Genomic DNA, 26056 nt, shown 5'->3' on the forward strand with positions numbered 1-26056 from the left:
TGGGATTCTGTTCCCTCTGTTCCCTCCTGGTGTTTTGCTCCCTGGAAGACGAAAAGCTAAAAAGGTGCTGCACCTTTTTGGGGTAAAAAGGGCTTTGTTACTTGACTTTGGGGAGTGAAAAACAAGCAGCAAAGCCCAAAGAAACCCACCCAAAACAACCCAAAAAATGCTTCAACTCAACAGACCCTCTTCCTCCACCTTTTGTAAAATTGCCAAACAGCGGGAAATCTTTGAGTCCCAGCTCCCAGCATTCCATGGCCTGGAAATTTTCCCTGAGCCATAAAGACAAGAGGAAAGCCCACAGGAAAAAAAAGGCATCATTGGATCTGCCTGGCTTATTTCAGATCTGCTTTGGTTCTGTCTATATGGATGAAAATACATAAATGCCTAAAATATTATTAGAATATACCTAAATATTATCAGAATATGACTAATTAATATTTAGATCGGAATGCTGAAATATTATTCAGATTTTACACTGGAAGGCTCTTGTTTCCTGGGTTTAAAAGGACAGGGACAGCCAGAGGATGGAGGTTTGGGCCCCACAGGACACTGAGGTCCAATAATTATCACTAATTTATTTTGAGATTCAGTATTATCTCTCTACAAGGAAAATTCCAGCTCTCTTGTGTATTAAACCACTTGGCAAAGCCAGGTTTAAGTAGGCTGGGTTTAAGCAGCAACCAATATCCACAGGGATAAGAGAAGTCTGGCACTTACAGCTTAATACTGAATTGCCCCTAAGCTGGACCCATTTAAAGCCAAAAGCGAGACCATCCAGGTTTTAACAGACCTTTCCCAGGCACATTCCCTCAGTTAAGATGGAAGCTGGATGGATGATCCAGGCAAAACGTGTCCTGCACTTCAAAGCTCTGATTCTGCCTGAGGCCAAGGGATTGATGAACTCCAGGCTTGGGCTGGGAGAAGCATTCCTTGACCTGGAGAAATCCATGGTCAGGGGAACCCTTGGGATTGACTTCAGAATTAATATTGTACCAGGCTTAGCTTTAATTATACTGGAGTTACAGCAGGCAGCAAATTCACTAAATCCTCCCCATTTCCTGGGGGGAATTCCCACTGGGGCACTTCACCATAGCTCATTTCAGGTGGAAGCAGCCCCCAGAGGGTGGGTTGGGCCCTGGAAGAGGCTCCCCAGGGTTTGGTCACAGCACCAAGAGCTTGGACAAGGCTCTCGGGGCCAGGGTGGGGTTGCTGGGGTGTCCTGAGCAGGGCCAGGAGCTGCACTGGATGGTCCTTAGGGATCCAGCTCCGGAGATTCTGGGCTTCTGTGATTCACTCTCCCCACACCTTCACTCAGGAGCACCCAGTTTGCAAAGCAACTCAAAATCCTGGGGTAAAAGCCACCCCACAAAAAGCTTCCGTGGCTTTGTCCCAACACAACCCACCCCCATTCCCCCCTCTCTGCACTGGAGCTCCCGGAGCACGGCCATCCCATGCTCCTGCAAAACATTAGGGAACCCCCAGCAAGGTGCCAAGAGGCTTTTACAACCTGTTTGCATCTCCCAGGCATGTTAACACCTCCATAAAGTGAGCACACGACTCGCAGGCACCGGGAAAACCGAAACCAGCTGCTCGCCTGGAAAGGGAACAGGGAAAAGCTGCTGCCTCCTCACCTGCTCACAGCTCCACATCCATCCCATCTCAGCCAGGGAAGGCTTGGGAATATCCTTGGCTTTTGCCACCTTAAGCTAAAATCAGGATGGAAGGGGCAGCCGGATCTTCCATGTCATGGAATTGAAATAACAGGAAATAATCAGGGATTGGGTTTTTCCTGCCCTCCATTTATTTGTGGCTCTGGATAAAGAACATTTGTCAAGGCCTGTGGGGTAAATCCATAGGGATGGGGCTTGGAGCAACCTGGGCTAGTGGAAGGTGTCCCTGCCCATGGCAGGGGTTGGGAATGAGATGAGCTGTAAGGTTCCTTCCAACCCAGCCCAGTCTGGGCTTTGATGATCTTTAAAGCCCCATCTGGAAAAACCCCTTTGCCCACTGGATGAGCACAGGAAGAACATCTGGCAGAGTAAAAGTGTCCAAAAAATCACCTTCTAACACAGGGACCAGAAAGGACCTGAAGCAGTGAAGTAAAAGCAAGTAGCAACTATCACCTGAGCTTTTTCCCAAGATCCTGAGGGACCATCATCTTTGCCCTCCTAACGCTGGGATTTTGGCAGGGATTCCTCTACACTGACCCTGAGCCTTTAAGGAGCTGACCCTGAGACCCTGAGGAAAGGCTGTTGGCTCCCTGGATATGACACTTTCCTGGGAGCTTGTGGCATGAAGAGGCACTGGGAATCAAAGGAGTCCAGGCACAGAATCTCCCAATTTGAGTCTCCCAACTCAAGCCAAAAAGCTCTTTCTTCTCCCTTTTCCACAAACAAAACAGAGCTGGAAGGCAGATCTGGGAGGGCTTTCCCTGACCATGCCATGGGATCTGGAGTCAAAGGGAGGTGGGAACTCCTGGTTTTCTGTGCCACCAGAAGAGGACAGAGCAAAACACCCCCAATTTTACTCACAAACTTCACACAGGAGGAAAAGGCCAAGTACTGGTGGCAGAGAGAGGCTTCCTTGTATCCTATAGGAAGAGGAAAGTCTCCAGCAGGGAGAGCCAGGAGTGTGGAACAGAGGAGTGACAGAGTTCCACTCGTGCCAGCAGCTCTAGGATATATTGTATTTACTCGGGGAACACCCACACACCTTGGTCAGGCACATTCCCAGCAAATCCCTGGGGAAATGAGGGACACACAGAACCACTGCCCCTTAAATCTGGAAGGGCAAAAAAATCCCAGGAGCAGGGAATGATGTGCACTCCGTGGGGAAAGGGTTGGGATCGGCACCTGGCTTCCGCAAACTGAGCAAACCAAACCATCCAGGGAAGCAGCCAGTTGTCCCTTAAGTGTGTTCATGGAGTAAAAATTGTTTAATGGGGTCTGGGATTGGAAGGATATGGATGAGATCCAGGCGGGATTTGCCGAGGGTTCTCCGGACAGCGATGCGGCACAGGGACAGGAGGCTCCGGGGGCGGCCTGCAAGGAAACACATGGAATCACTGAGGGACAGGGACAGGGAGAACTGCACAAATCCTCCCCCTCAGGAAGCCAAACCTTCCAGCCAAGGATTTGGAGCAGTGACAGCTCCACATTGGATGGGGTGGGGACCATGGAGCCCATCCCTGTGGGAGAGGGGCCAGGAGAGCACTGCCAAGGCACACCAGCACCCCAGGGAATGGCTGGAGCTGTGTCAGGGAGGGCTGGATATCAGGAGAAGGTTCTGGAAGGCACTGAACAGGCTCCCCAGGGCGGTGGTGCCAGAGCTCCAGGAGTGTTTGGACAACACCCTCAGGGACAGGGTGGGATTGTTGGGGTGTCTCAGGCAGGGACAGCAGTTGGACTGGATGGTCCTGGTGGAGCCCTCCCAGCTCAGGATATTCCATGATTCTACTTGGATCATTCTAAAAATACATGGACACTATTTTTGCTGGGAAACCAGAGCATGGAAGGGCAGCTCAGCCCTTATCCCAACTTTCTTCTGAGGGCTTGGGAGTTCCTGGAGAACTCTTCCAGCACAGGGACAACAGGATGGTGGTGTCCATGTTCATTCAGGCTCTGGACCTCCAAGGCACCACTCTGTTATCCTCCCAGCTCCACCTGAGGAGTCCCACTTGCCTCCTAAACCCGGGCTTAACCAAAACCACCTGCTCCAGCCTAGCTGAGCCTGTGCTCAGCAAAAATCCAGGCAGGTTTAAAAACCAGGCCCGTGTAAAGCTGAGGAATTTGGGGATGGGGGCTGGATCCCACAGCCTGGATCCTTTGCAAATTACTCAGGAGATCCCAAGGGAAACTCCACTGGTGTGAAGCTGTGGCCTCCACCAGCGGAGCCCGGTGTGTTCCCAGGAGCTGCCCTTGCTGGAACAGGGACACTGTGGATGTGGCTTTAGGTAGAAAAAGAGAGGAATAGCAGGTAAGTTCAGGCATGGGCAGCTCTGAAGCTCTGGGTTGCTTCCCAGAGGATGTTTCATTCAAAAATCTGACTTTTTCCCCCCCTTTTTCCACCCCCATCTGAGCTTCCTGCTGCCCCTTGCCACCACCATTCAGGGCTTTACATCCCTAGGAGCCTCTCAGATTAAAACTCTTGGATTCGGGGCACTCAAGAACAGCTGGGATACACCTGTGGAGTAATGGAGAACTGGATATCAGTGGTGATCCACAGATCCAAAGCCCAGCTCAGACAGTCCTAAACCCTGCCTCAGGCTCTGAGGACACCCTCAGGTGATGGGAAAGAGCTGAGAAAGAGGGAAAAGGTGGATTTACAGACAGAGATTGGGCTGCTGAAGGACTCGGGAGGGAAAACAGCACATGAGGGTATAAAATGCAACAGGGAAAAATCAGGGAGTCGTTTTTGGGGTGGTGAAGTCACTGATGTTAACACCTTGTTGAATCCCAGTTGTCTTTTTGGAGTGTTGGAATTGCTGAAGACTCTTGAACAGGCTCCAAACACACCTACGTGTGTGGGCCTTCAGAACTGCTGAAAACCCAAGAACAGACCCCAAAGGCACCTTCAGGTACAAAATGCAACAGGAGAAAACACAGGGAGTCATTTTTGGGGTGGAGAAATCACTGATGTTGAGTTTAACACCTTGTTGGAGCCCAGTTGTGGTTTGGATGTGTTAGAACTGCTGAAGGTCCTTGAACAGGCCCCAAAGGCACCTTCACCTCATGAAGATACAAAACGCAATGGAAGAAACGGGGAGCTAATTTTGGGGTGGAGAAATCAGTGATGCTGAGTTTAACACCTTGCTGGAGCCTAGTTGTGGTTTGGATGTGTTGGAATTGCTGAAGTCCCAAAAGAGGCCGGGAACACCCACCCCACCACTTCACTTCCAAACAACCCCCCCAAGCCCTTCTCCCGACTCCGACTGGAGCGCCGCTCCAGGAACTCCATCCCCACTTACCCCTGGCTTCTTTGAACACCTCCAGAGCCTCAGCGTTGACTTTGACCCTTCCCGTGGATTCCATTCCCAAGGCCTCCACCTTGACCAGGCTGAGATCTGCCCCAAAGTCCACGAGGAGCCGGACAAAGGCGGCGTCGCAGCCGTGGCGCAGGACGGCGTCCAGCACGCACACCGGGGAACCCCTGGAGAAGCCCTGCAGGTTGATGGGCCCGCAGCAGTTGAAATCCGGGTTGGCTCCGGCCCGGAGCAGCAGCTGGAAGCACTGGAGGTTGTGGTAGGCAGCACTGATGTACAGGGGGCACACCACCAGCGTGGTGAGGGGCCGCGGGGAGTGGCCCCGGGAAGGCGGGTGGTGGTTCACGTCCACGTCCGCGCCGTACCTGCATGGGCACAGGGAACTCAGGAGGGCTGGGAACACCCAGGGGGATTCCCACACAGAGAGGGAGAACCCTGCCTGTCTTTGGCACCTCTGTGTCCCACCAGCCATGAACTGTCACCCTCAGGTGGGTCTGGAGGGGCTTTGGACTAGGGACAACATGTCCAGCATGGGCAGATCTTCCAGAAGCAAAGCTGGTTTTCCCAGGATTTGGAAAGACAAAGCTGGGAAACGTCTTTCCTTGCCCTCCTGTATGTGGTTTGCATGGCCAGGTTTTGGTAGTGGGCGGGGCTCCAGGGGTGGTTTTTCCAGAAGCTTTTCCATATCCAGCAGAGGCAATTCCAGCTCCAGGATGAACCTGCCACTGGCCAAGGCAGAGCCCATCAGGAATGAGAGTAATGCCTCTGAGACAACAGATTTAAGAAGGAAAAAAGTAGTTGGAAGATGAAACTGGAGCAGTTCCTGAAGGTCTGACCCCATGGAATGTGACCCACATTGGGGTAGTTCCTGAAGGACTGACACCATGGAAGGACCTGGAGCAGTTCCTGAAGGACTGACCCCATGGAAGTGTGACCCACACTGGAGCAGTTCCTGAAGGACTGCCCCCATGGAAGAGTGGAGACATCTCCTTCCCACACAGCTTGGATGGGAAGAAGGGGGAAGCCACCCCAATCCCTAAGGAATGGCTGGTTTTAACCACTGCAGATCAAGCAAAGCTCTGTCCCTTCTCCCCACAGGGGCATAAAAGGTTCCCTCACCCACCAATTCCCCTTCCAAAATTGCAAACTGGGTGCTCAGAGATCCTTCTGTCTTCCTAGACAGCATTATGTTCCTTGCAGGAGCTGACAAAAATAAGGACAATCCCAGGGGACAAATCCTGCCTCGGAACAAGGCCAGTTCTTGCTGAAACCAGGAAATCTTTAACCAAATCCTTTAATGCTGAGGGTGGAAAGAGTCTCAAGCACACCCAGAACCAGAGATGAGAGAACAAGAGCTGCAAATGGCACAAGGGTGGATTTTCCTCTGCAAATCACATTCCAGGAGCATTTGGATGAGGTACCACTTCCATAAGGTGACCTCCTGAGCAGGGAGCAGCTATTCCTTCATTTCAGTCCTTTTTTCTCCAAAAATTCTCAGAGGAAAGCCTCAGTTCTGAGCAAAACCCCAAATTCTACTTTATCAGAGTCAGACAGGCACCTGAAGCATCAGGGGGATGTGTCAGCCCTCCTTTTTCCCTGTTTTAACCTGGAAAAAGGATCCTCTCATCCTTGACGGATCAGCCACTGCAACCCATCCCACCCCAAGTCGGGAGGGAAGCCATCTCTCCTCAAAATATTTCCACCAGCTGCCTTCTGAAACGGATCACCATCCCAGAGATGTGTGGATTTACTATTAATGGATACAATTCCATCTCCTCCTTGGTTCAGGAATGCTCAGGGGTCCCGACTGTGCTACAGCATGATTTTAAACCCAGGATTAACCAGGTGAGGTTTAGACAACCTGAGTGGGTTGGGCTCTCTGAGGCTGAAAGATTTCCTTATATCCCAGGAAAAGTGTCTTCCCCATTGCATTCCCCCTGCCAGATCCAAACCCTTGGAGAGAGCTGCATTTTGAACTAAGTAACTCCCTGGATCTGTGAAATCCCTGCTCAGGGATATTTGACATTTTGGGCAATCTGACAATTTGGTATTAACTGAGCAGCCCTGGGAGAGACATTCCCGAATAAAAAGGGACTGGACAAACTCCAGTTCATTTTTAAGCCTGAAAGTTTTCCAAAAATCTTGCCTTTAATATTGCTGGCAAGGTATCCAGAGGAGCAGACACATAAATCAAGGCCCCAGCTCTCCCTGGGCTGCTGAAATCCCATTTGCTACATTCCAGCCTGCCTGGGTGGATGGATCAGGGGAGATTTTTGGGAATCAACAAGCACGTGGCACTGGGGACATCCTGCTCTCAGCTTCATAGGAAAGGAGCAAGGAGGGGGAATTGTGTCCTATTTTTCCTCCTAGCCAGCTTCCTGAAAGCTGCACTCGGATGAAAACTCACTCCCCCACATGCGAAGAAGGGAAGAAAACCCTCAAGGGTTTGGAATTTTCTCTATCCTGATCCTTTGTTATTTTCCAGCATTTGAGGTCATAGAAGGGATTCCTTGATTTGGACTCTGTGTGAATCCAAGAAAATTTTCCCCTCTTTTCCTATTTCTCTGTATTTTCCCCTGGTGATTTCTCATTATTTGGCATCAAGGCAGTTGTCCAGCATGATCCCTTGGACACAAATCTTCCATTTAAAAGCAGGAATAATCAGGAAATGCCACAGAAAAAGCAATCCAGGTTCCCACAACCTACACCTTGATCCCACTCGCTGTTGATGCTGCTGAGGGAGCTTCCAGAGGGACAGGAGGTCACCCATCACCCCATGAGGTTCTTCAGGGGATCCACCTCCCTCTGGAATTCAACTGGGAGTCGGGAGCTGGATCCCGTGGAAGATTTGGATGTGACTGAACAGTGGATGCCCAGAACTAGAGACTCCTCTCCTGGGCTTTGATGAGGATAACAGGCATGGAAGTCACACCACAGGACACAGACCTGCTGCCAGCAGGGAACACAAGGATCTCCATTTGGGATCTCTCCACCTTCTCTCCTCTCCATGTCTTTACCAGCTCCACCAGGCATGTGGAGGCTGAGATAAGATCCCAAGGGAAGAAGAGAAAGGAGAAGAGCCACCCCTGTGAAGGTCACAGCTCCCTGTCTCAAACACTGCCAAGGCCACAGGAGGAACTTTCCCTAAAATCAGCCACGACAGGGGAATTTGGGATAAGCACAGAAAGGAGGAATTTGTGACAGGAAGGTGCCAATTCCAGGCCTGGTAGAGCATCCAGAGAAAAATTCCCACCGTGGCAAATGGTGGGAAAGGAAGCAACTGCTCACAATGTATCACCCCAAATTATGGGAATACCTGTGACCACCCCCTGGATACCTGGAACTTGGACTGTCCAAAGGTAGTACCCCCAGAATGACTCCAGGACACCAGGGGGAAGCCCAGGGGGAAGAAGGCCCAGTGGGACACCACTGGATGCACAGGTGGGGATGATCTCCTGCTTCCCTCTCTCCTTCCCCCCCAGGCTCTTTTCTGCTGCTTTCCATCTCCCTCCCTCACATTTATTTCTCCATGAAATCCCTGTTGTGGATTCAGCAGGGGGCCCAAAATCACCACATCTGCTCCCACACCTGGATTTGGGCAGAGGCACCTCTTGATAACCACACCATGACAACCCTTGTCCCTCCTCCAGTCTGTCCCTGAGCTCCCACCTCATGATTTCCTGGAGGATTTCGGCCCCATAACCACCGCCGTCCCCTGCAGGCTGTCCCCAGCTCCCACCTGATGAGCTCCTGCAGGATGTCACCCCTGTCCCCTGCAGGCTGTCCCCAGCTCCCACCTGATGAGCTCCTGCAGGATGTCTGCCCGTCCCACTCTGGCCGCGTGGTACACGGGAGTGCTGCGGTGGTGCCGGCTGCCGTTGGGATCAGCCCCAGCTTCCAGCAGGATCTTGGCACACTCCAGGTGCCCGTTGACCACGGCTACATAGAGGGCCGTCTGCCCCTTGACGTCCACCAGGTCGATCTCGGCCCCTTTCTGCAGCAGGAAGTCCACGCAGGGCCCGTGGCCGGCGGTGGCCGCGATGCGCAGGGGGGTGCAGGGCAGCCACCCGCAGCACCACACCGACTTCTCGTTGATCCGGCTGCACCACGGGAAAAAACGGGGCTCAGAGAAGCCTTCCAGCTCCCAAAGAGGATGCTGGAACAGCCCAAACTGCCCCCTGAAAGACAGGCACTGCCCAGGCTCCCCAGGGCACCGGTGGCGGTCCCAAGGCTGTCCCGTTTGGACAACGCCCTCAGGGACAGGGTGGGATTGTTGGGGTGGCCGGGGCAGGGCCAGGGCTTGGGTTCGGTGATCCCTTCCAGCTCAGGATATTCCATGATTTTTGGCACTTTTTAGCAGCCCTAAGAAGCTCCTGTTAATAGCCTGAGAGGTGCTGCACAGAGACACAACCGGGAGCAGTGCCTGGAATCTGGGCTTTCTCCCAGCTCTGCCCCAAAATTCAGTCAAAATCATCGATAAAGAATATAAAATACTGCCCTACTCCCTTCTGACAGGGAAATATCCCACATTGCTGTGGCTGCCCCACCCCTGGAAGTGTTCAAGGCCAGGTTGGAGCAACCTGGGATAGCGGAAGGTGTTCCCGCCCTTGGAACAGGATGAGCTTTAGGGTCCCTCCCAACCCAAACCAGTCTGTGATTCCATGACTCCATGAAATCAGCAGTGACCAAGCTGGGGATCACAACCATTTAATTCAAGCTGCTCCAAAGGGTGCAGAAAGTCATCAAAGCAGCAGGGAAATGGCAAGAGGGCACAGGAGAAAGGGAGAAATGTATGGAAAATATAGGGATGCAGCTGTATCACAGCATCAGCAACATCCACGCTCAGCCAGGGACCACGGGATGACACAATCACCAATCCAGGGAAACTCAGTTTGGGAGGTGCAGCCACCCTAAGTAGGCCATCCAACCCTTTTAGGATGGCTGGTCGGGGATAAGGGCCTTTCCCAATTTACTGAAGGAGATGGCTCTGATAGAGGAGCAGTATAACCCCCCCCCATCAAGCCTTAAAATCAAAGTGCTCCCTTTATCCTTGGAGATTTGGGGAACTCCAGATCTACCCCCACAATCACAGGCACCCCTTCCCTGCTCCCTCCATCCCCTGTGTGATGGTGCTGTGGGTCCAGCCCTCCTCTTCCTGTCAAACTGTGCTTTTTCATGCAAAAAAACCTCAGGCCAAGGGTCCAAAGAGCCCCAGCTGCCCAGGTGGCAGAAGGAGGGTTTGGCCCATTCTCCTTTTTTGCTGAATTGACATTTTTTTGAGGCCAGGACACATTTAGCCCTCTAAGCAGTTTTCTCCACAGTGCAGGAAAATTAATTAACTATCCCAGGGTTAGCACTGGGCAGAGTTTGTAACATGGGGTGTTTCGGGTTTACAGCTGATCGTAATCCCTTTTGTATGTTTTTCCCCATTATCCACGGACTCCTGTTTTCATGGGATCCCATTCCCACCCTGATCTGAAAAGAGTTTGTGCACGGCCACCAAGCTCTGGTGTGAGATCTGTGTCCTGGGAGACCAGGGAGGATGATCTGGGGGGGGGTGTGAATGGAGCATCCTCCCACCCTGATCCCTCTCACACAAAAACCCTCATCCCTGGAAGTGTTCAAGGCCAGGTTGGAGGGGGGTGGGAGTTTAGTGGGAGGTGTCCCTGCCCATGGCAGGGGGTGAGACTGGATGAGCTTTAAGGTCCCTCCTGACCCAAGCCACTCCATGAAAACCAGGGTGAGATGGGGGGCCCTAAAAGTGCAGGCTGTGGGGACAGTGAGCAGAGCATTCTTGGAGACACCTCTCCCAGAAAACCGGGGTGATTTGGGGGTTCCCAAAACGCAAGGCTGTGGGGATGGTGAGTGGGGCATCCTCCAATCCTGACACCTCTCCCATGAAAACCCTCATCCCTGGAAGTGTCCAGGGATGGAAAACCTGGACTAGTGGAAGGTGTCCCTGCCCATGGCAGGGGGTGGGACGGGATGAGCTTTAAGGTCCCTTCCAACGCAGCCCACTCTGCGAACGCCGGGGTGCGATGGGGGTCCCCAAAAGGCGCAGGGACTCAGCATCGCTGCTGCCGCGGGACCTCGCTGTGCCCCCCGAGGGTGTCCCTGCCCTCCCCCCCGGCAGCTCCCCCGGCAGCTCTCCTCACCTCTGGAAGCTCTCGTCCTGCAGCAGGCTCCGCAGGGTGGGCAGGTCCCCCACGAAGGCGGCGTCGTGCAGCCGGGTGTCCTCGCAGTGCTCCAGGGGGTGGTCGCAGAACTGCTCCCGCAGCCATTCCTTCAGGTTCCGACCTGCGCTGGAGTGAGACACGGCGGGGAGCCGGGATGAGCCGCGGAGGGAGCCGGGATGAGCCGCGGAGGGAGCCGGGATGAGCCCCGCTTGTGTCCCCCGGTACAGCCCCCCGAGCCCCCCTGCCCACGGTACCTGCCCGGGGCGGGCGGGGGGTCCCCGCCCTCCGCCATCTCTCCCCGCCGGCCCCGCTCGCCCTCTCTCCCTCCCTCCCTCCCTCCCTTCCCGGCCTGATTGGCGCCCGGCCGCTTCCTGCCTGGGCGTTAAGGTGGATTTTCCCGGCGCTCCGGGGGCAGCTCCCGAGCCTTTCCTCCTTCAGCGGGAGGAGCCGGCCGCGAGCGCCTCGGCATCCCTCGGGCGCCTGTCTTCCTCCGGGAATTGCGGCTCCTGCTTCCAGCGGCGCTCCCAGGAGCGGCTGGGGGGGGGGGGGGAAGACCCTTTCCTGATCTCCAGCCCGACCGTTCCCTGGCGCAGCTCCGGCCGTGCCCGCGGGTCCTGTCCTTGTCACGCAGGGGTCGGAGCTGCCCCCCGTGGGACCCCGAGAGGTCTCCGCTCCCTTCTCCAGCTGATCAATCCAAGTGCCCTCAGCCGCTCCTCATCCGGCTTCTCCAGACCCTTCACCACCTTCACGGCCTTTCCTTGGACACTCTAATAGCCTTATATCCTCCTTATTGCCCTGGCACTGAGCGTTTAAAACACGCCCTCGGTGCTGAGTGCCCGGGCTTGAGTGCCCGGTGCCAGCGGGGAATGCTGGGGGTGGTTCGAACCCATTCCCTTTGCCCGCTGGAACATCAAAAGCGGAGTGGGATGGACGGGAATTTCAGAAACCGCCTTCCCCTGCCTGCAGCCCTTATGCCGTTAGATGAGGCAAAACTAAGGCCGGGAATTCCTTCCTTGGTTTCCCAACCCCACTTTACAGCTCTCTCCCCCTCCACGTCCACTCCAGCTGCCACGGACATCCCATGTCGCTCTGACAGCACAAGACAGACCAGAGCAGCTTTCCAGCTCCTGCATCCCTGACAGATTTAATGGGAATAGGTTTAATGGGAATAGATTTAATGGGAATGGATTTAATGAGCTCCTCCTGCTCCTAAGTGTGCCCAGCAACGGGGGCTCATCCAGAGGGAAACGCATGTTTGTCCATGGGCTTTTTATTTCCTTCCGAGCTGACTCTTCTCTTCTCCCACAGGGAAAGTGTGGACAGGGAAGAAAGGGGAGCAGAGGACACAGCAGTGTTTACTTGCATTATGGTTGTTGTCCCTGTGGACAAAGCAGAGCCTCAGAGAGGAATAAAGTGATGGATAAACAGGGCAGATGAAGTTGGGATCGCTCATGGTTTGAGGTTCCTTCAGTTCTACAGCAAATGCCTCTGTTCAACCACTGTCTCCTCTCCCATCCCCATGTTTATAAGTATTTATGTTCTTGCAGACATGCTGCAATGCAGGCAGAAGGTTCTTACATACCACATCCCACTGTATTTTCCAGCAGTTTATCTCCTGAGCTGGGCTTTTTTCCCCTCTCTCTTTTTTTCCCCCATTAAATTCCCTTGAAAATCAACCCATCCCAAGTTGTCCTCATGAGTTCTTGTACCGGGGTGATGGGAAGGGAGTGACTGTGCTGTCTCAGCCTCCAGCTCTGGAATTCCATGGGTGTTTAGGAGAAATCCCATGGAGAAATACACTAAACTGCCAATCTCCGTGACAAAGATGGGAAGGCAGAACTTTTGCAAACAGGTCAACACTTGGCCAAGACCTTGGAAGTGCTTTTTCCTAGTCTGGAGAAATCATTTTGTCCAGCACACCTCACTGCTCCCACCAGATCCATCTCCCCCAAGCTGAGGGCACAACCTGTGCTCCAGGAGGTTAGACTAGATGACTTCCTGAGGTTCCCTTCAGCCTGAGTTATTCCATCATCATCCTAATAATAATAATAATAATAATAATAATCAGCCAGTGCTTCCTGGAACTGGGACAGTGGGGAGGTGCATGGACCATTTCCAAAGGGAGCTGCTGCTTGTTTGAGGTCCCCCAGTGCCACCAGACAGTGGATCTAGAGGAACTGGGTCCTGCTGGCTCCCTGTCCTGAAGGACATCGCTTCCAGAACCCTTCCCTTGCTACTCCCACCCCCAGAAGGGAGAAGCAGCCGGGGAAGATGGGCTCACCATGTCCTCCCTTCCCTCCATTCCAGCCATGGGTGGCCTTTTGGGCTGATCCCACCCCGCCTGGAAACTGGAGCCTCCAGGAGGAGGAGGAGGAGGCCTCCAGGATCTAAAATTAGCCACTTATCCAGCACAGCCAACACACACTGACTTGCCACTCAGGCAGGACCTTTCCTCCACTTCCAAACCCTGAAGTGATAAGAAGAAACAAGGAAAGGAGGAAAGGAAGAGAAAAGGGAGGAAAGGAAGAGGAGGGAAAGAGGGAAGGAAGGAGGGAAGGAAGGAAGGAGGGAGGGAAGAAAAGAGAAGGGAAGGGAGGGGAGGGGAGGGGAGGGGAGGGGAGGGAGAGGAGAGGGAGAGAAGAGAAAAAGACTCCTCCTGATGCTCCAGAGGAGCCCTCAACCACCCCTCCACATTCCCTCACCTTCCCCACTGCCCTTCCTAAGCAGACACACCCACTTCCCACCCTCTCCCAATAGTGCTCCTCATTCTCCAGACAAAACAAGTTCTCCCAGCCCGCTCCTACAACCAGGCTGTTGGATCCCACCTGGCACTCCTGATCCCAGAGAGGATCCAGCCCATCCTCCAGGGCACCGCCAGAGAGTCCTTTCCCCACAGCACCTGGACATATTCCCTGCTCCCTGCTCTTGGCTCCACAGCCCTCCTCCCTTCCCATCTCCCGTGCCACACTGGAACATGGCTGAGGGGTGAACTCCTGTTCATCCACGGCTTTTACTCCCTAGAATGAAGCCAGTGGTTGCATTTAGTGCCAGACTGAGAAGGAAATGCGGCTCCTCCTCCCTAGTTCCTGGATAAACAAGGACATCTTGGGAGTCTCACCGCCAAGTGATTGAAAAGGACAATTATTTACACCCGGTGCTAAAAACAGTGGTTAGTCCCCCCACCACGACTCTTTTCCAGAGGCACCAACACCTTCTAAATCCCTCAAGGTTCCTCCCAGACCTGCCAGGCAGCAGAAAAAAAAAAAGCTGTGACAGAGTCCCAGTCACGGGAAAGGAAGAAAGAAAGGAAGGAAGAGGGAAAAAAAAATGCCGTGACCAGAACTGTAATTCACACTTAGCTCAGTCCATAAAACTTCTCCCTCCCTGGATCTAAGCCAGGGGCTTGGATTTTTAGTGAACTCTGAAGTGAAGTTGCCCTGGTGATAAATACATCTGGGGGGAAAGAGGGAGGGGGGAAAATCCTTCATCCCCTGTTTTTAGCACAGCTCAGGGGTTTTCTGGGGAATTTGTGTGGTGGACATGAGGACACACATTAAGAGGAAAACAGGAATGAGAGATGGGAGGAGGATTTAATTGCAGCATCCAGGCCTGTCTTTAGGGCTGTAACCAGGGAGATGACAACAGGAAGGTTCCTTGTAGTGCAGGGAGTTAACTATGCTGCAAATGTGCCTTGATGGGCCTAAACAGGAGTGTCTGGAGGGAAAAAAGGCAGGACTGAGGAGTTTTAACCTTTCAGCAGGTGTCCAGCTCTTTGCTCCTTCAATCCTGACCACGAGACTGTGGAGTGGAGATTACACTGTAACACCCCAGGAACCACCGGGAGAAACACAGGTCGTGGAATTGTAGAATCATGGAATATCCTGAGCTGCGAGGAACCCACAAGGACCATCCAGTCCGACTCCTGGCCCTGCCCAGGACACCCCAGCAATCCCACCCTGTCCCTGAGAGTGTTGCCCAAACATTCCTTTAGCTCTGGCAGCCTTGGGGCCGTGACCTGTTCAGTGTCCCACCACCCTCAGGGGCAATAAAACCAGGAGCCTGGATCTGGATGGTCATGGATGGTCATGGATGGGGGATGCCAGCTCCAACATGGTCCCAAAGGAAAGTTTACGGTGGCTTCACCATGTGTTGTGGAAAAATGACCAAAGAACCTGAATATTTCCTACTGCCTGTGCCCAGACAGGGGTGGGTCACACACCTCTGATCCTTGGATTCTTCCTGGGTGGTATGTTAAGCCTTGACCACTGGATGCCAATTGAGAAGGAGAGAGGACAATGGTTGGCCTACACATCCCTTTCATATCTCCCAGTAAGATTATGGAATCACTTGAGACAGAGCAGGGTTCCATGGGATCACCTGAGAGAGAGCAGGGTTCCATGGGATCACCCGAGGGAGCAGAGTTCCATAGGATCACCTGAGAGAGAGCAGGGTTCCTTGGGATCACCCGAGGGAGCAGAGTTCCATGGGATCACCTGAGAGAGTGCAGGGTTCCTTGGGATCACCCAAGGGAGCAGGGTTCCATGGGATCACCCGAGGGAGCAGGGTTCCATGGGATCACCCAAGGGAGCAGGGTTCCATGGGATCACCCGAGGGAGCAGGGTTCCATGGGATCACCCGAGGGAGCAGGGTTCCATGGGATCACCCCAGGGAGCAGGGTTCCATGGGATCACCTGAGAGAGAGCAGGGTTCCATGGGATCACCCAAGGGAGCAGGGTTCCATGGGATCACCTGAGAGAGAGCAGGGTTCCTTGGGATCACCCGAGGGAGCAGGGTTCCATGGGATCACCTGAGAGGGAGCAGGGTTCCTTGGGATCACCTGAGAGAGAGCAGCGTTCCATGTTTCTTTCCCATTCTTTTCCCATCATTTATTTCTGTGGAGGCCACGAAAGGCTCTGGCTTTAGAAATCCTTCCTCCTCCCCTCTGTTCTACCCCGGAGTACAAAGAACCAAAATCCAGCACTCCAGTCTCTCCATGCCTCCATCACGGGAGAGGATCCAGGCTGGACCTTGGCCACAGGTCCCCAGCTCATGGATCACGCGTGGTTGAAGGGATTTTCTCCCCTGGGGCATCACCAACCGACAGTTTGAGGCACCATCTCCAGCTTGAGGCAGGGCAGGAAAACACCCATGGAGTTTTTATCACCGCTTTCCCAGAGAAACAGCCACCTGGAACCTTCCTCTGATGGCAGACGTGGGAATACCAAAGGAGAAACAGGCACCTCCTTTACCTCAGTCAACAAACCAGGCAGGTTAGAAAAGAACATCCAATCTGCTGAGGACAACTTTCCATCCAGGGCAAAAAACCGCCCAGGAATGAGTCACCCAGGAATGTTTCAGTCCAACTTCCCCCACTCCCACCAGGGGATTTGCAGACAAAAGGGGTTTGTTTGTATTTTTAGTTATCTTTTGTTCCCTTCCTCAGAAAATATTCAGATTTGGATGGGAAAACAAAACTGGAAGGGGTTCCTCCCCCTTTGTTTTTGCCCTTTGGAGAACTTCTTTCAGCACCTGCATGGGATTGTCAGAAGAAAACTCGAGGAAAAGCAAGAGGGGGAAAAAAGAAAGAGCTGGAGAGGAGAAAAGCCCGTTTCCAACATACAGAACAGTTGGATGATCCTTGTGGGTCCCTTCCAACTCAGGATACTCTGTGATTCCATGTCCCTCACTCTTCCCATGAGGCCACCTCATCCCACTTCATCCTTCCCCGCAGCTGAGCACCTTGAACATGGAAGCTCCTGAGAAAAAATGTCAAATCCAAGGCAACACAAACACCCTCTGAGACCCCATTCCCCCTCCTCAGTGGGAAGAAGGAGATTTCCCACCCCTGTGTCCTGGAAAGCAGAGCCAGAGGTGCTGGAAAAGGCACTCGGCTCCCATTCCAAAACACACCGAGGGCTTCCAGTAGAAGCTTTGGAATTGCGACTGGGAAGGCCAAAATAAAAGAACTAAACAGATGAGTTGGTTTTAATCTGATGCTTTGGAATATCCCTTCCAGAATGGGAATAACAGGCCAGGAGAGACCTGATTTCCCAACACTTTATTGCTGCCGTGACACATCCTCTGCCTGGTGGCTGGAGGTCTCTCAGGCAAGGAACGTGGTTTATTCTGGGAATGTTCAGTGCCAGGCCCAAAAGGAACAGAACTCACCATGAACCCCTGGTGTTGGAATGCGTCCAAATTTTCTGCATCTTTCCAAATTTTCTGAATCCATCCATCCATCCATCCTTGCTGCAGCTCAGGGTCCCAAACCAGTGTTTTTCTCCTGAAACACAGAGAGAGGAAACAGTGAAGATTTCACAGGAATCATGGAATGGTTTGGGCTGGAAGGGACCTTTAAGGATCATCCATTCCCACCCATCAAACAGTGAAGATTTCATAGGAATCATGGAATGATTTGGTCTGGAAGGGGCCTTCAAGGATCATCCATTCCCACCCACCAAGACATTCCAGGCAGTCCAGCCCCATGCCCAAGGGTGCAGCTCCCAGGGACTTGGGACTGCTGTCTCACTGAGGCCCAGCTTGGTGTCACCAGCAATGAGTAATGAGGCCAGAAAGCGGAGCTGATGCCCAAAGGCTCAGCAGGGCTGAAAGGCTTCTCTGCTCCCCCCTGGCAGCACCTGCACCTCCACATTCCTTCAGAGGACATTCCTTTGGGAATGCCCCACCTGCTGCATCCAGCCAGGAGCAGGCACTGGGAGCTCCCTGGTGTTGGACATTTCTGGAGAGAGCACGTTGCAAAGGCAGGGGGTTCTGTCAGAAGGTAGAAACCTCCATGACCTGAGCAGCAAGGACTAGGGGAAAATAGGAGCCTGCTCCATAATATGCTCCCATAAACAGGTGGATTAACCCAGCTCTCCAGGCTGTATCTGCCTTGCAAGTGCTTGACTTTCCCACCTTAACACTGGGCTCGTTTTCCTAAATTCCCTGGAAAGGCAGCCGGCTGTGCAGTAAGAGGAGCCCGGTGTTGAGTGAGTGCAGCACTTCCCGGCTGCCCCAGCGTTCCCGCTCAGGCACAAGGGGCTCTTTATGGAGCTCTCCGGGCACGCAGGACCTGCAGCAGCAGAGAAAAATAAACATCCTGCTCTTGGAAGTGCCTCCCGCAATTTCATTAAGCTCCCAAGGAGCCGGATGTGTATTTATTGAATTGAGCCTTCAGAGAAGCAAAAAGGGGGAAAAGAAGCCCCTGGGCAGTCCCAGGGAAGGGGGGATTTAAGGGAACTAAACAAAGCCAAGAACTACCTCTCCCCCCTACTCAAACCCCAGTGCTAAAAAAAAGACCCTAAAAGCCATGATTTCCCTGGACACGCCGCGGGTTTGGAACAATTACCCGGAGAAAGGTGTCTCTGGGAAGGAGGGACACAGGAATGCCGAGTGGGTTTCCAGGCAGCGGCATTCCTGCCTGTTTTACAGCGGGCTCTGCGCTCCGAGGTGGGGTGTGAACATAAAACACTCGCCCGGTTGTTTTCCCGACTCCTGGCCTGGCTCCCACTGGCGGTGGCAGAGCTAATTAAGGAGTGACAATTAGCTCTCCCCTCCACACGTTCGACCACCTCCCTCTGCTCCCGGGGAAGGGGGTTCTGCTTCAAGGGATTTGGAAAAGATAATTTTTCTCTGCTTATTTTACCTCTCTTGTTAAGTGGAAGCGGCTCCAGAGTTGTTTAAAATGGCTCAGTTACCAAATATCAGCTCCCAGGCTTGTGGCTCCCCAAGGTCATGGCCTCCCCAACCCTGGAAGTGTCCAAGGATGGGGCTTGGAGCAACCTGGGACAGTGGGAGGTGTCCCTGCACATGGGATGAGCTTTAAGGTCCCTTCCAATGCAAACAATTCCACGATTCTATGAAAAAACAACCCTGAGTGTTGTGCTGGTCCTTCTTCCAGCCCCTCCTACCAGTGATGCTTTTAACAAGTGACCCAAATTTCCTCTTTCTCCACTCAAAACTGGGTCATGGAGTGGGGATATGTCAGAAATGTCCTCCTGCTGTGCTTGAGAGACACAGCAGATAAAATCTGAGGGACAGAGAGATGTTTGATTTGTGCCCAGCACAGCAACAGAGCAATAAAACCCCATCAGAGGGCTTTTAATGCTGCTACGAAGGGGCAATTTTGGCTTTGAGAATCATGGAATGCTTTGGGTTGGAAGGGAATTTTTTGCTTTTAGCTTGGGGCCCTACTGGGAAAGAAGAAAAGGCGAAAGGGATAAATGAGATGAAACCCAAAAGGTGCCAGATCAGGGGTATAGTGGGTTCTGTGGCTGGGGTTTGGTAGTGGGGGGGCTACAGGGGTGGCTTCTGTGAGAAGCTTCCAGAAGCTTTCCCTGTCCCGTGGAGCCAATGCCAGCCGGCTCCAGGAGGGGCTTCCTGCCACTGGCCAAGGGTCAGCCCATCAGGAGTGACAGTAATGCCTCTGGGATGACATATTTAGGAACAGAAGGTTGTGGCACAGAGAGAATTCCAGCCAGGGAAGAGTGGAGTGAGAACACAGGAACAGCAGTGCAGACCCCAAGGTCAGTGCAGAAGGAGGGGCAAAATATATATTGCTTTAGTTCTCTTATTTCGGTTCTCTTGGTATTTTTTTTTTCTTTTCCCTTGGTTTTTGGGGGGGAAGCTTTTGCTGTGGTGTTGGGGACTTAGCAAGGAACTGAGCTCGAAACCACCACAGAGTTGGACTGGCAATTTCTGCACGGGGCTGAAAAAAGCAAACAAAAGCCCTTTCCCCTAGGAAAGAAAGCCTGCAACCTTTGGGTTTCAGGTGCAATTGGTGGGCCAGCCTGGGCACTCCATGGGCAGCAAGAGCTTTCTGTCCTGGCACCTTTTGTCTGGGAGGAATCTTTGTCCATATTCAGTTTTGGGAGTCTGACTGGCCTTCCGCACTGCACACCTGGGCAAGTGTTGCTGAGCACAAGGGCCCTTTTTTCCCTCTTCCCAGATGCCCTGAGGACACCGGGCACCCAAAAAAAGCTCCTGGGCCTCTGTGGATGACAAGAGTTATTTAATATTCCTATGCTAGTGTAAAAGGAAGAGCTTGCAGAGAAGAGGCGTCTTCCCCACAAGCTCAGGTGGCTCCCACAGACAGAGCTGCCTGCATCAGCTCTCCACACAGCTACAGCAGCACAGGCACACACAGCCCCACACAGAAGGCCGGGTACTCCATGCCCTGCAGAGCTGGTCTCGCAGCTGCTGGAGGTAGGGAGCTCTCTGTACAGCTCTAAGGAAGTTGATGTTTTCAAGTGCCAGCTTGGAGACAGTGGGGCTGCTGTCATCTGTCGTGGCTTGAAGGGCTGGAACAGAGAGGAACAGAGACAAGGTCAGAGCCCGGATGGGTGGGGACCCGAGGAGCCCCTCCTGCCAGGGCCATCCCACCCAGCTCTTGCTGTTGCCAGGAGGGAGCAGGGCCCAGCGGGATCAGCTGGAAGGTGCTGGCCACCAAAACCCCCTGTGCCCCTGAAATCTCTCCCTGCTCTGCCCACGCTGCCCCTCGTCCGGGCAGGGAGCAGAGCCCTGCGCAGCCAGGGCAGGATTGCAGCTCCCTGCCCAGGGTCTGTGCTCCCCTCACCAGCCCCACTGCCCTCACTCACCATCGATGATGAGCTGCAGCTCTTTGTACTGTCCCCTCAGGTACCTGCCGGCCACCCCTGGGAACACAGATGCTGTCAGGGCCCCAGCGGCACAGCTCCCCCCCAGTGGCACTGTCGGCCCGGCCACACACCCTCCTGCCCTGGCAGGGCTGAGCCCGGGGCCTTCCCGCCTCGGGACTCCCCAGGGCTGGGCTGGCACAGGGCGGCAGCAGTCACCAGGGCACTCGGGGCTCCCCGGCACATCCCTGGGCCGCATCCTGCTGCCGCTGCAGCAGCCGGGGCTGGGGCCGAGCTGCAGCGGGGCGGGGAGGGACCTTGTGGCTCACCCATGAACTTGACGGCCGCCTCTCGCAGGGGCTGCTGTGGGCTCCACAGGTACGGCAGGGCCTGGTCCACGTACTCGGCCACTCGGCTCCGGTCCTTTTCCAGCTGGAGAGAGCAGCAGGGCACAGAGGGAAGGGTTGGCTGGGGCTCTGCCCCTTGGCCGGGCGCTGCCTGCGCCCAGCACTGGCCTCCCCTGCCTGCACAGCCCTGAGGCCCGGGCAGCAGCCGCTGGGGCCGGCTTTGGAGGGAGCAGAGGGCTGGCTGCTCCCCGGCAGCCGTGGGGCTGCCCTGCCCCACAGCCCAGCTGGGCCGGGGCTCCAGCGGCCCCCTGGCTCGGGGGCAGAGCAGCCTGCAGAGGAGCCCGCACGCCCCAGGCAAGGCAGCAGCGGGTGGGGCGCAGGCTGCTGTCCCGCGGGCGGCTGCAGCAGTGGGCAGGGGCACAGTGCCAGCCCCGCACTCTGGGCATCGGGGACTGCGGCTTTGGGGTCGTCCTTACCAGGCACTCTCCAAAACTCCATGGCTCCTCTGTGTTGACCAGGCGCCCAAGATCCCTCCTCTTCAGGAACCTGGTCACAGCCAGCAGTGCTTTCTGAGAGGCCTGCAGAGCAACAGAGACCAGGACATGGCACCACAGCCCAGGGCACGGGACTCGTGTCCCTGGACCAAGGCCAGAAGGCTGGAGCCCACGATGTGCCAGGCCAGGAGGCAGCCCAGCCCCCTCCCATGGGACACCAGAGCCCACGAGTCCTCACCTTTTTCACAACCGGGTTCTCATCGTGCCGGTGGAAGTAGAGCGGGAGCAGGCTCAGGCACACGTGTGGCTTCAGGGCTCTCTTTCCCGCTCTCTCTATCAGTTTCATCACACGTGTGAAGATGACCATGGAGCCCTCCCGCACACTGCTGTCGTCCTGGTGGACAGAAAGAGGAAAGGACCTCAGCACCAGCTTCTCCAGGCCCCATCGGGCACAGACCTGAAAATCCACAGGGCACAAAGTTTCCCAGCAGTACCCAGAGCCCGTGGGGGGGCACAGAGCCTTACGTGGTCAAAGAGTGGCCGGAGCGCCTCAGCCAACTGCAGGCCGGTGGGGGTGGATATTAGGGGGTCTTTGCTCTGGACCCTTTTCTGGAGCTGTGTCCAGACACTGCTCCAGAGCACGTTGTCGAGCACAGAGAGCGTCATCCAAACCGTATCTCTGTCCTCATCCCCCAGGAGCTGCACCAGGCTATCCGATAGGCTCCAAATTCTCTTGGCCTGTGAGGAACAAACACAACGCTGTGCTGTGGAGCCATGAACGGCTGCAGCCCCAACCCCACTTCGGCAGGGCAGCCCCACGTGCTGCCGTGGAGCCCAGAGGCCAAAGGCCAAGGGACTCGGGCAGCTGAACGGGGAGGCAGCAGAGCTGGGAGCAGCTGCCACAGCTCCCAATGCTTAACCAAGCCCAAAAGACCGTGTTACCCAGCCCCACACTGCCTGCACGGCTTCAGCCCCTTCCCCTTCCTCACCATCCCAGAATCCTGGCTGAGCACCAGGAGCCCTCGGAGCGCCAGGCGACGCCTCTCTGGGCACTCGCTCCAGAGGTGCCTTGAAAGGCTCTGCAGAACGCTGCCTCCCCAGTCACGCATGTCCAGGCAGTCCAGGACCTGAAAGCCACGGAGCAGTGACGGGGTGCCCGGCCGGCAGGAGCCCAGACCCGCACAGGACTGGGCCCTCCAAGAGGCCAGAGAGCTGGAGGCAGCTCAGTGAGGCAGTGCTCACTATCAGGCTCACCTCCACGAGGAATGCCATGGCAGGGAGGTCCCAGCACGGCTCCTCCCTGCTCAGCAACTCCAGCAGGTGGAGTGCGATGCGGGAACACAAGGGGCTGGAGACACGGCGCATCTCCCTGCCGGGGGGAAAAAGGCACCACTGACCCCGAGCCCGGTGGGCAAACCTATCCCAGGACAGATTCACAGAGCCCTGGTCTTTCCCCACCAGCCCAGGAGGGATGGAGGGCCCTCTGGGAGGCAGAAAGGACAAGCAGAAAGGACAGGAACAGCGGGGACAAGGGGGTCTCACCTGGCCAGCAGACCCACTGCGTAGCGGCGGCTGCGAGCATTGAGGAGCCTCGCCCAGCCACGATTGTGTTCCACTGAACACACCACATCCTCACAGTGCAGGCAGCAGAGCAGGGCCTTCATGCTCAGCACTGCAAATCTGTGTGCAGAGCAAAGCCCAGGTCATGCTGGGAACCCTGGCCCCAGCCCTGAGGCCATGGGAGGGAGGGGAGGACTGGGATGGAGCACCTGTTGGGGTCAGTGGGAAGGTCGTGTTCCTCCCGGCATCCCCTCCAGAAGCTTTCGACCTCCTCGGGCATCTGCTCTGTGGTGATGAAAACTTGGAAGAGCAGAGCCATGAGGAGATGGGGGGAATACTCCATCAATGGCCCTGGGCACTGGGGCTCCTGGACAATCGTCCACAGTGCCAGAGTTGCCTGCAAAAGACAAACCACCCGGACACAGCGCTCAGTGCCAAGACATCCATGTGGCAGGGCCTGAGCATGGCAGGGCTCCCCCTGCCAGGGGAGACTCGAGGGGAGTGCCCGGCCTGGTGCCCCTGAACCTGCTGCTAACCCACATTTCCAGCCCAGTGCCTGCAGGGAGATGGGCAGGGAGATGCCGTGCTGGGGGAGGATGGAGAGCTGCCAGAGAGGCAACCTGGGGGCAAGCAAAGCTTCCAGAAACTCACAGCCAGGGCAAAGACATCTGCGTTGTCCCCATCGGAGGTGCAGGTGCTGTGCCATGGCCAGTCCTCCATCACAGAGAGCAGCACTGGCAGCACCTTCTCCAGGGTCGTTCCCGACGAGGCGATGGTCCTCCACATGACTGCGGCAGCTCTGTGGAGTCAGAGCTCTGCGTCAGGGGGCTCTCGAGCACAGCGCCCTGACCTGGGCAGCTGCAGGGGCCGGGTGACAGAGCCACAGTGCTTTCAGGGGCAGGGGGGTGATGGGCTCTAAAGGCTGGTGAGCCCTCAAGGCAGGTGGAGCCCGTACCTGTCACATGAGGGGGCACAGCGCAGGAGGCTGATGGTGACATCCGCGGGGTGTGCCTGGGTCAGTGCTAGAAGGGTGTTATCCAGCACATGCCCGGCAGACACGTGGGCAGTCAGCCACCAGTGGATGTACCTCACCACAGCTGGCACCTGGAGGGGACACAGGGGAGAGTTGGAGAGCTGCCAGAGGGAGCAATTCCCCACCTTCCCCCAAAAAGTGCTTCCCTTCCCACCACACTGTGCCAACCTCAAAGGCTGAGGGGGCCCAGCAGACCCAGCTTGAGGGGCCACACAATCCCTGCCCACAGGCTGCTTACTTGAATAAAGACAACTCTCTTTCCAAGAACGCCCACACTGGGAGCATTGGGCAGGCGCTGAACAGGTGTGCTCTCAGTGTCGGCGATACCCTCAGTCGTTGGACTGTCAGCCTTGCCCTTGAGCTTGGTCAGGTTGAGCTCAGGCTGCGCCATGGCCTCGGATGGTGAGGCACTGGCCTTTCTATGCCAAACGGGATTGGAGTCCAGCAACCTCTGCAGGAGAACAAAGGGCAGAGAAAAGAGGGATGTGCCATGGTGAGCTCTGACAGCAGTGCCAGGCTGAGCAGGGACAGTAGGCCCAGCCCAGGAGGCCGTGGCTGCAGGTACCTGTGCTGCCCTGCAGAAGCGGCCACAGGCGCGGTCCTGCTCCTGTGTTCGGTCCCGTCCTGGATCTGGCAAAGAGCGAGCGCGGTCAGAGCTGAGGGGCTGCGGGACAGGCCGGAGAACACGGCCCAGCCCTGTGCTCCACAAGCAGGGCCAGCCCCAGCATGCCCAGTGCATGGATCAGCCCTGGGCCCTCTTCCCCCCTCCGTTTCCCTGGCCATGTCCACAGGAGATGGGATGGGAAGAGGCCCATCTGGCTGCAGCCACCAGCCCTGTGGCCCAGCTCTGCCACTCACCCTCCTGCAGGGGCTGGGACTGCTCCACCTCCTCAGGGTGTTGTGCTGGGGCAGGCCCAGGGCATTCCTCCTCCTCCTCCTTCATCCACGCCAGCTTGGGCACCCTGGGGGGTCTCTGCTCCATGTCTCTGGTTGGCTCCATGGCTACCTGCAGGAGAGATGGCAGGAAAATCTCTGGGTGACCAAATCCTGCAGAAGTGCCTGGAAGTCATCTGCAATAGAGGAGTGTTCAGAACGCTCCAGGCCATCAAGTCCCACAGTCTGGCCTGGAGGGGACATGGGGCAGTTCAAGAGCTGCCAGAGGGAGCAACTCGCCCACTTTCCGCCAAGAAGTGCTTCCCTTCCCACCACACTGTGCCAGCCTCAAAGGCTGAGGGGCCCAGCAGACCCAGCTTGAGGACTCACACAATCCCTGCCCACAGGCTGCTTACTTGAGCAGAGACAACTCCCTCATCAAGAACGTCCACACTGGGAGCATCAGGCACACTGAGCTTGGTCAGGTTGGGCTCAGGCTGCGCCATGGCCTCAGATGGTGAGGCACTGGTCTTTCTACGCCAAATGGGATTGGAGTCCAGCAACCTCTGCAGGAGAATGAAGGGCAGAGAAAAGAGGGATGTGGCATGGAGAGCTCTGACAGCGGTGCCAGGCTGAGCAGGGACAGCAGGCCCAGCCCAGGAGGCCGTGGCTGCAGGTACCTGTGCTGCCCTGCAGAAGCGGCCACAGGCGCGGTCCTGCTCCTGTGTTCGGTCCCGTCCTGGATCTGGCAAAGAGTGAGCGCGGTCAGAGCTGAGGGGCTGCAGGACAGGCCGGAGAACACGGCCCAGCCCTGTACTCTACAGGCAGGGCCAGCCCTGGGATGCCCAGTGCATGGATCAGCCCTGGGCCCTCTTCCCCCCTCCGTTTCCCTGGCCATGTCCACAGGAGATGGGATGGGATGGGATGGGATGGGATGAGGCCCATCTGACTGCAGCCACCAGCCCTGTGGCCCAGCTCTGCCACTCACCCTCCTGC

At 55.5% G+C, this 26056-nt stretch overlaps 2 protein-coding genes across 6 annotated transcripts in view; both read right to left on the reverse strand.

Moving 5' to 3' along the window:
- Positions 1 to 1169: 1169 nt before the first annotated feature.
- Positions 1170 to 20074, reverse strand: ASB1 (ankyrin repeat and SOCS box containing 1). Of its 4 annotated transcripts, none has more exons than XM_027667832.1 (7): positions 19918 to 20074; positions 18076 to 18232; positions 17329 to 17443; positions 11140 to 11281; positions 8782 to 9084; positions 4970 to 5231; positions 1170 to 3044 (listed from the first exon to the last, which is right to left on the reverse strand). In XM_027667832.1, exons 3-7 carry the CDS (start codon positions 17402 to 17404, stop codon positions 2721 to 2723), a joined length of 1107 nt encoding a protein of 368 aa, XP_027523633.1. In that variant the 5' UTR covers positions 17405 to 17443; positions 18076 to 18232; positions 19918 to 20074; the 3' UTR covers positions 1170 to 2720. The 4 variants fall into 4 exon arrangements, with proteins under 4 accessions (XP_027523633.1, XP_027523634.1, XP_027523635.1 ...); XM_027667834.1 differs by having other exon boundaries at positions 2800 to 3044; positions 4970 to 5349; XM_027667833.1 differs by lacking the exons at positions 17329 to 17443; positions 18076 to 18232; positions 19918 to 20074 and adding an exon at positions 11415 to 11467 and having other exon boundaries at positions 11140 to 11286.
- Positions 20075 to 20153: 79 nt separating this feature from the next.
- LOC113959068 overlaps positions 20154 to 26056 on the reverse strand; it is a 7650-nt gene continuing 1747 nt past the window's right edge. For both annotated transcript variants that reach the window (XM_027667831.1, XM_027667830.1), the window contains exons 4-15: positions 24110 to 24258; positions 23806 to 23953; positions 23364 to 23551; positions 23137 to 23274; positions 22849 to 22963; positions 22584 to 22721; positions 22120 to 22332; positions 21833 to 21988; positions 21577 to 21678; positions 21083 to 21185; positions 20757 to 20813; positions 20154 to 20459 (exon numbers count right to left, since the gene is read on the reverse strand). In XM_027667831.1, coding sequence (XP_027523632.1) covers positions 20266 to 20459; positions 20757 to 20813; positions 21083 to 21185; positions 21577 to 21678; positions 21833 to 21988; positions 22120 to 22332; positions 22584 to 22721; positions 22849 to 22963; positions 23137 to 23274; positions 23364 to 23551; positions 23806 to 23953; positions 24110 to 24258 — 1701 coding nt within the window. In that variant the 3' untranslated portion in view covers positions 20154 to 20265. The remainder of the gene's footprint in view (positions 20460 to 20756; positions 20814 to 21082; positions 21186 to 21576; positions 21679 to 21832; positions 21989 to 22119; positions 22333 to 22583; positions 22722 to 22848; positions 22964 to 23136; positions 23275 to 23363; positions 23552 to 23805; positions 23954 to 24109; positions 24259 to 26056) is intronic.

The sequence above is a fragment of the Corapipo altera genome, unplaced genomic scaffold, assembly GCF_003945725.1.
Source record: "Corapipo altera isolate COAL_440 unplaced genomic scaffold, ASM394572v1 354, whole genome shotgun sequence".
NCBI lineage: Eukaryota > Metazoa > Chordata > Aves > Passeriformes > Pipridae > Corapipo > Corapipo altera.

What these genes read in the sequence shown, in the direction of transcription:
- ASB1 (XM_027667832.1), bottom strand. Translation starts at nt 17,404, where the DNA reads ATGGATGGATGGATGGATTCAGAAAATTTGGAAAGATGCAGAAAATTT. An exon ending in CAGGACGAGAGCTTCCAGAG is followed by an intron (nt 9,085 to 11,139) that starts GTGAGGAGAGCT and finishes CCCGTGGTGCAG; the next exon opens with CCGGATCAACGAGAAGTCGG. An exon ending in GGTGTTCAAAGAAGCCAGGG is followed by an intron (nt 3,045 to 4,969) that starts GTAAGTGGGGAT and finishes GTTTCCTTGCAG; the next exon opens with GCCGCCCCCGGAGCCTCCTG.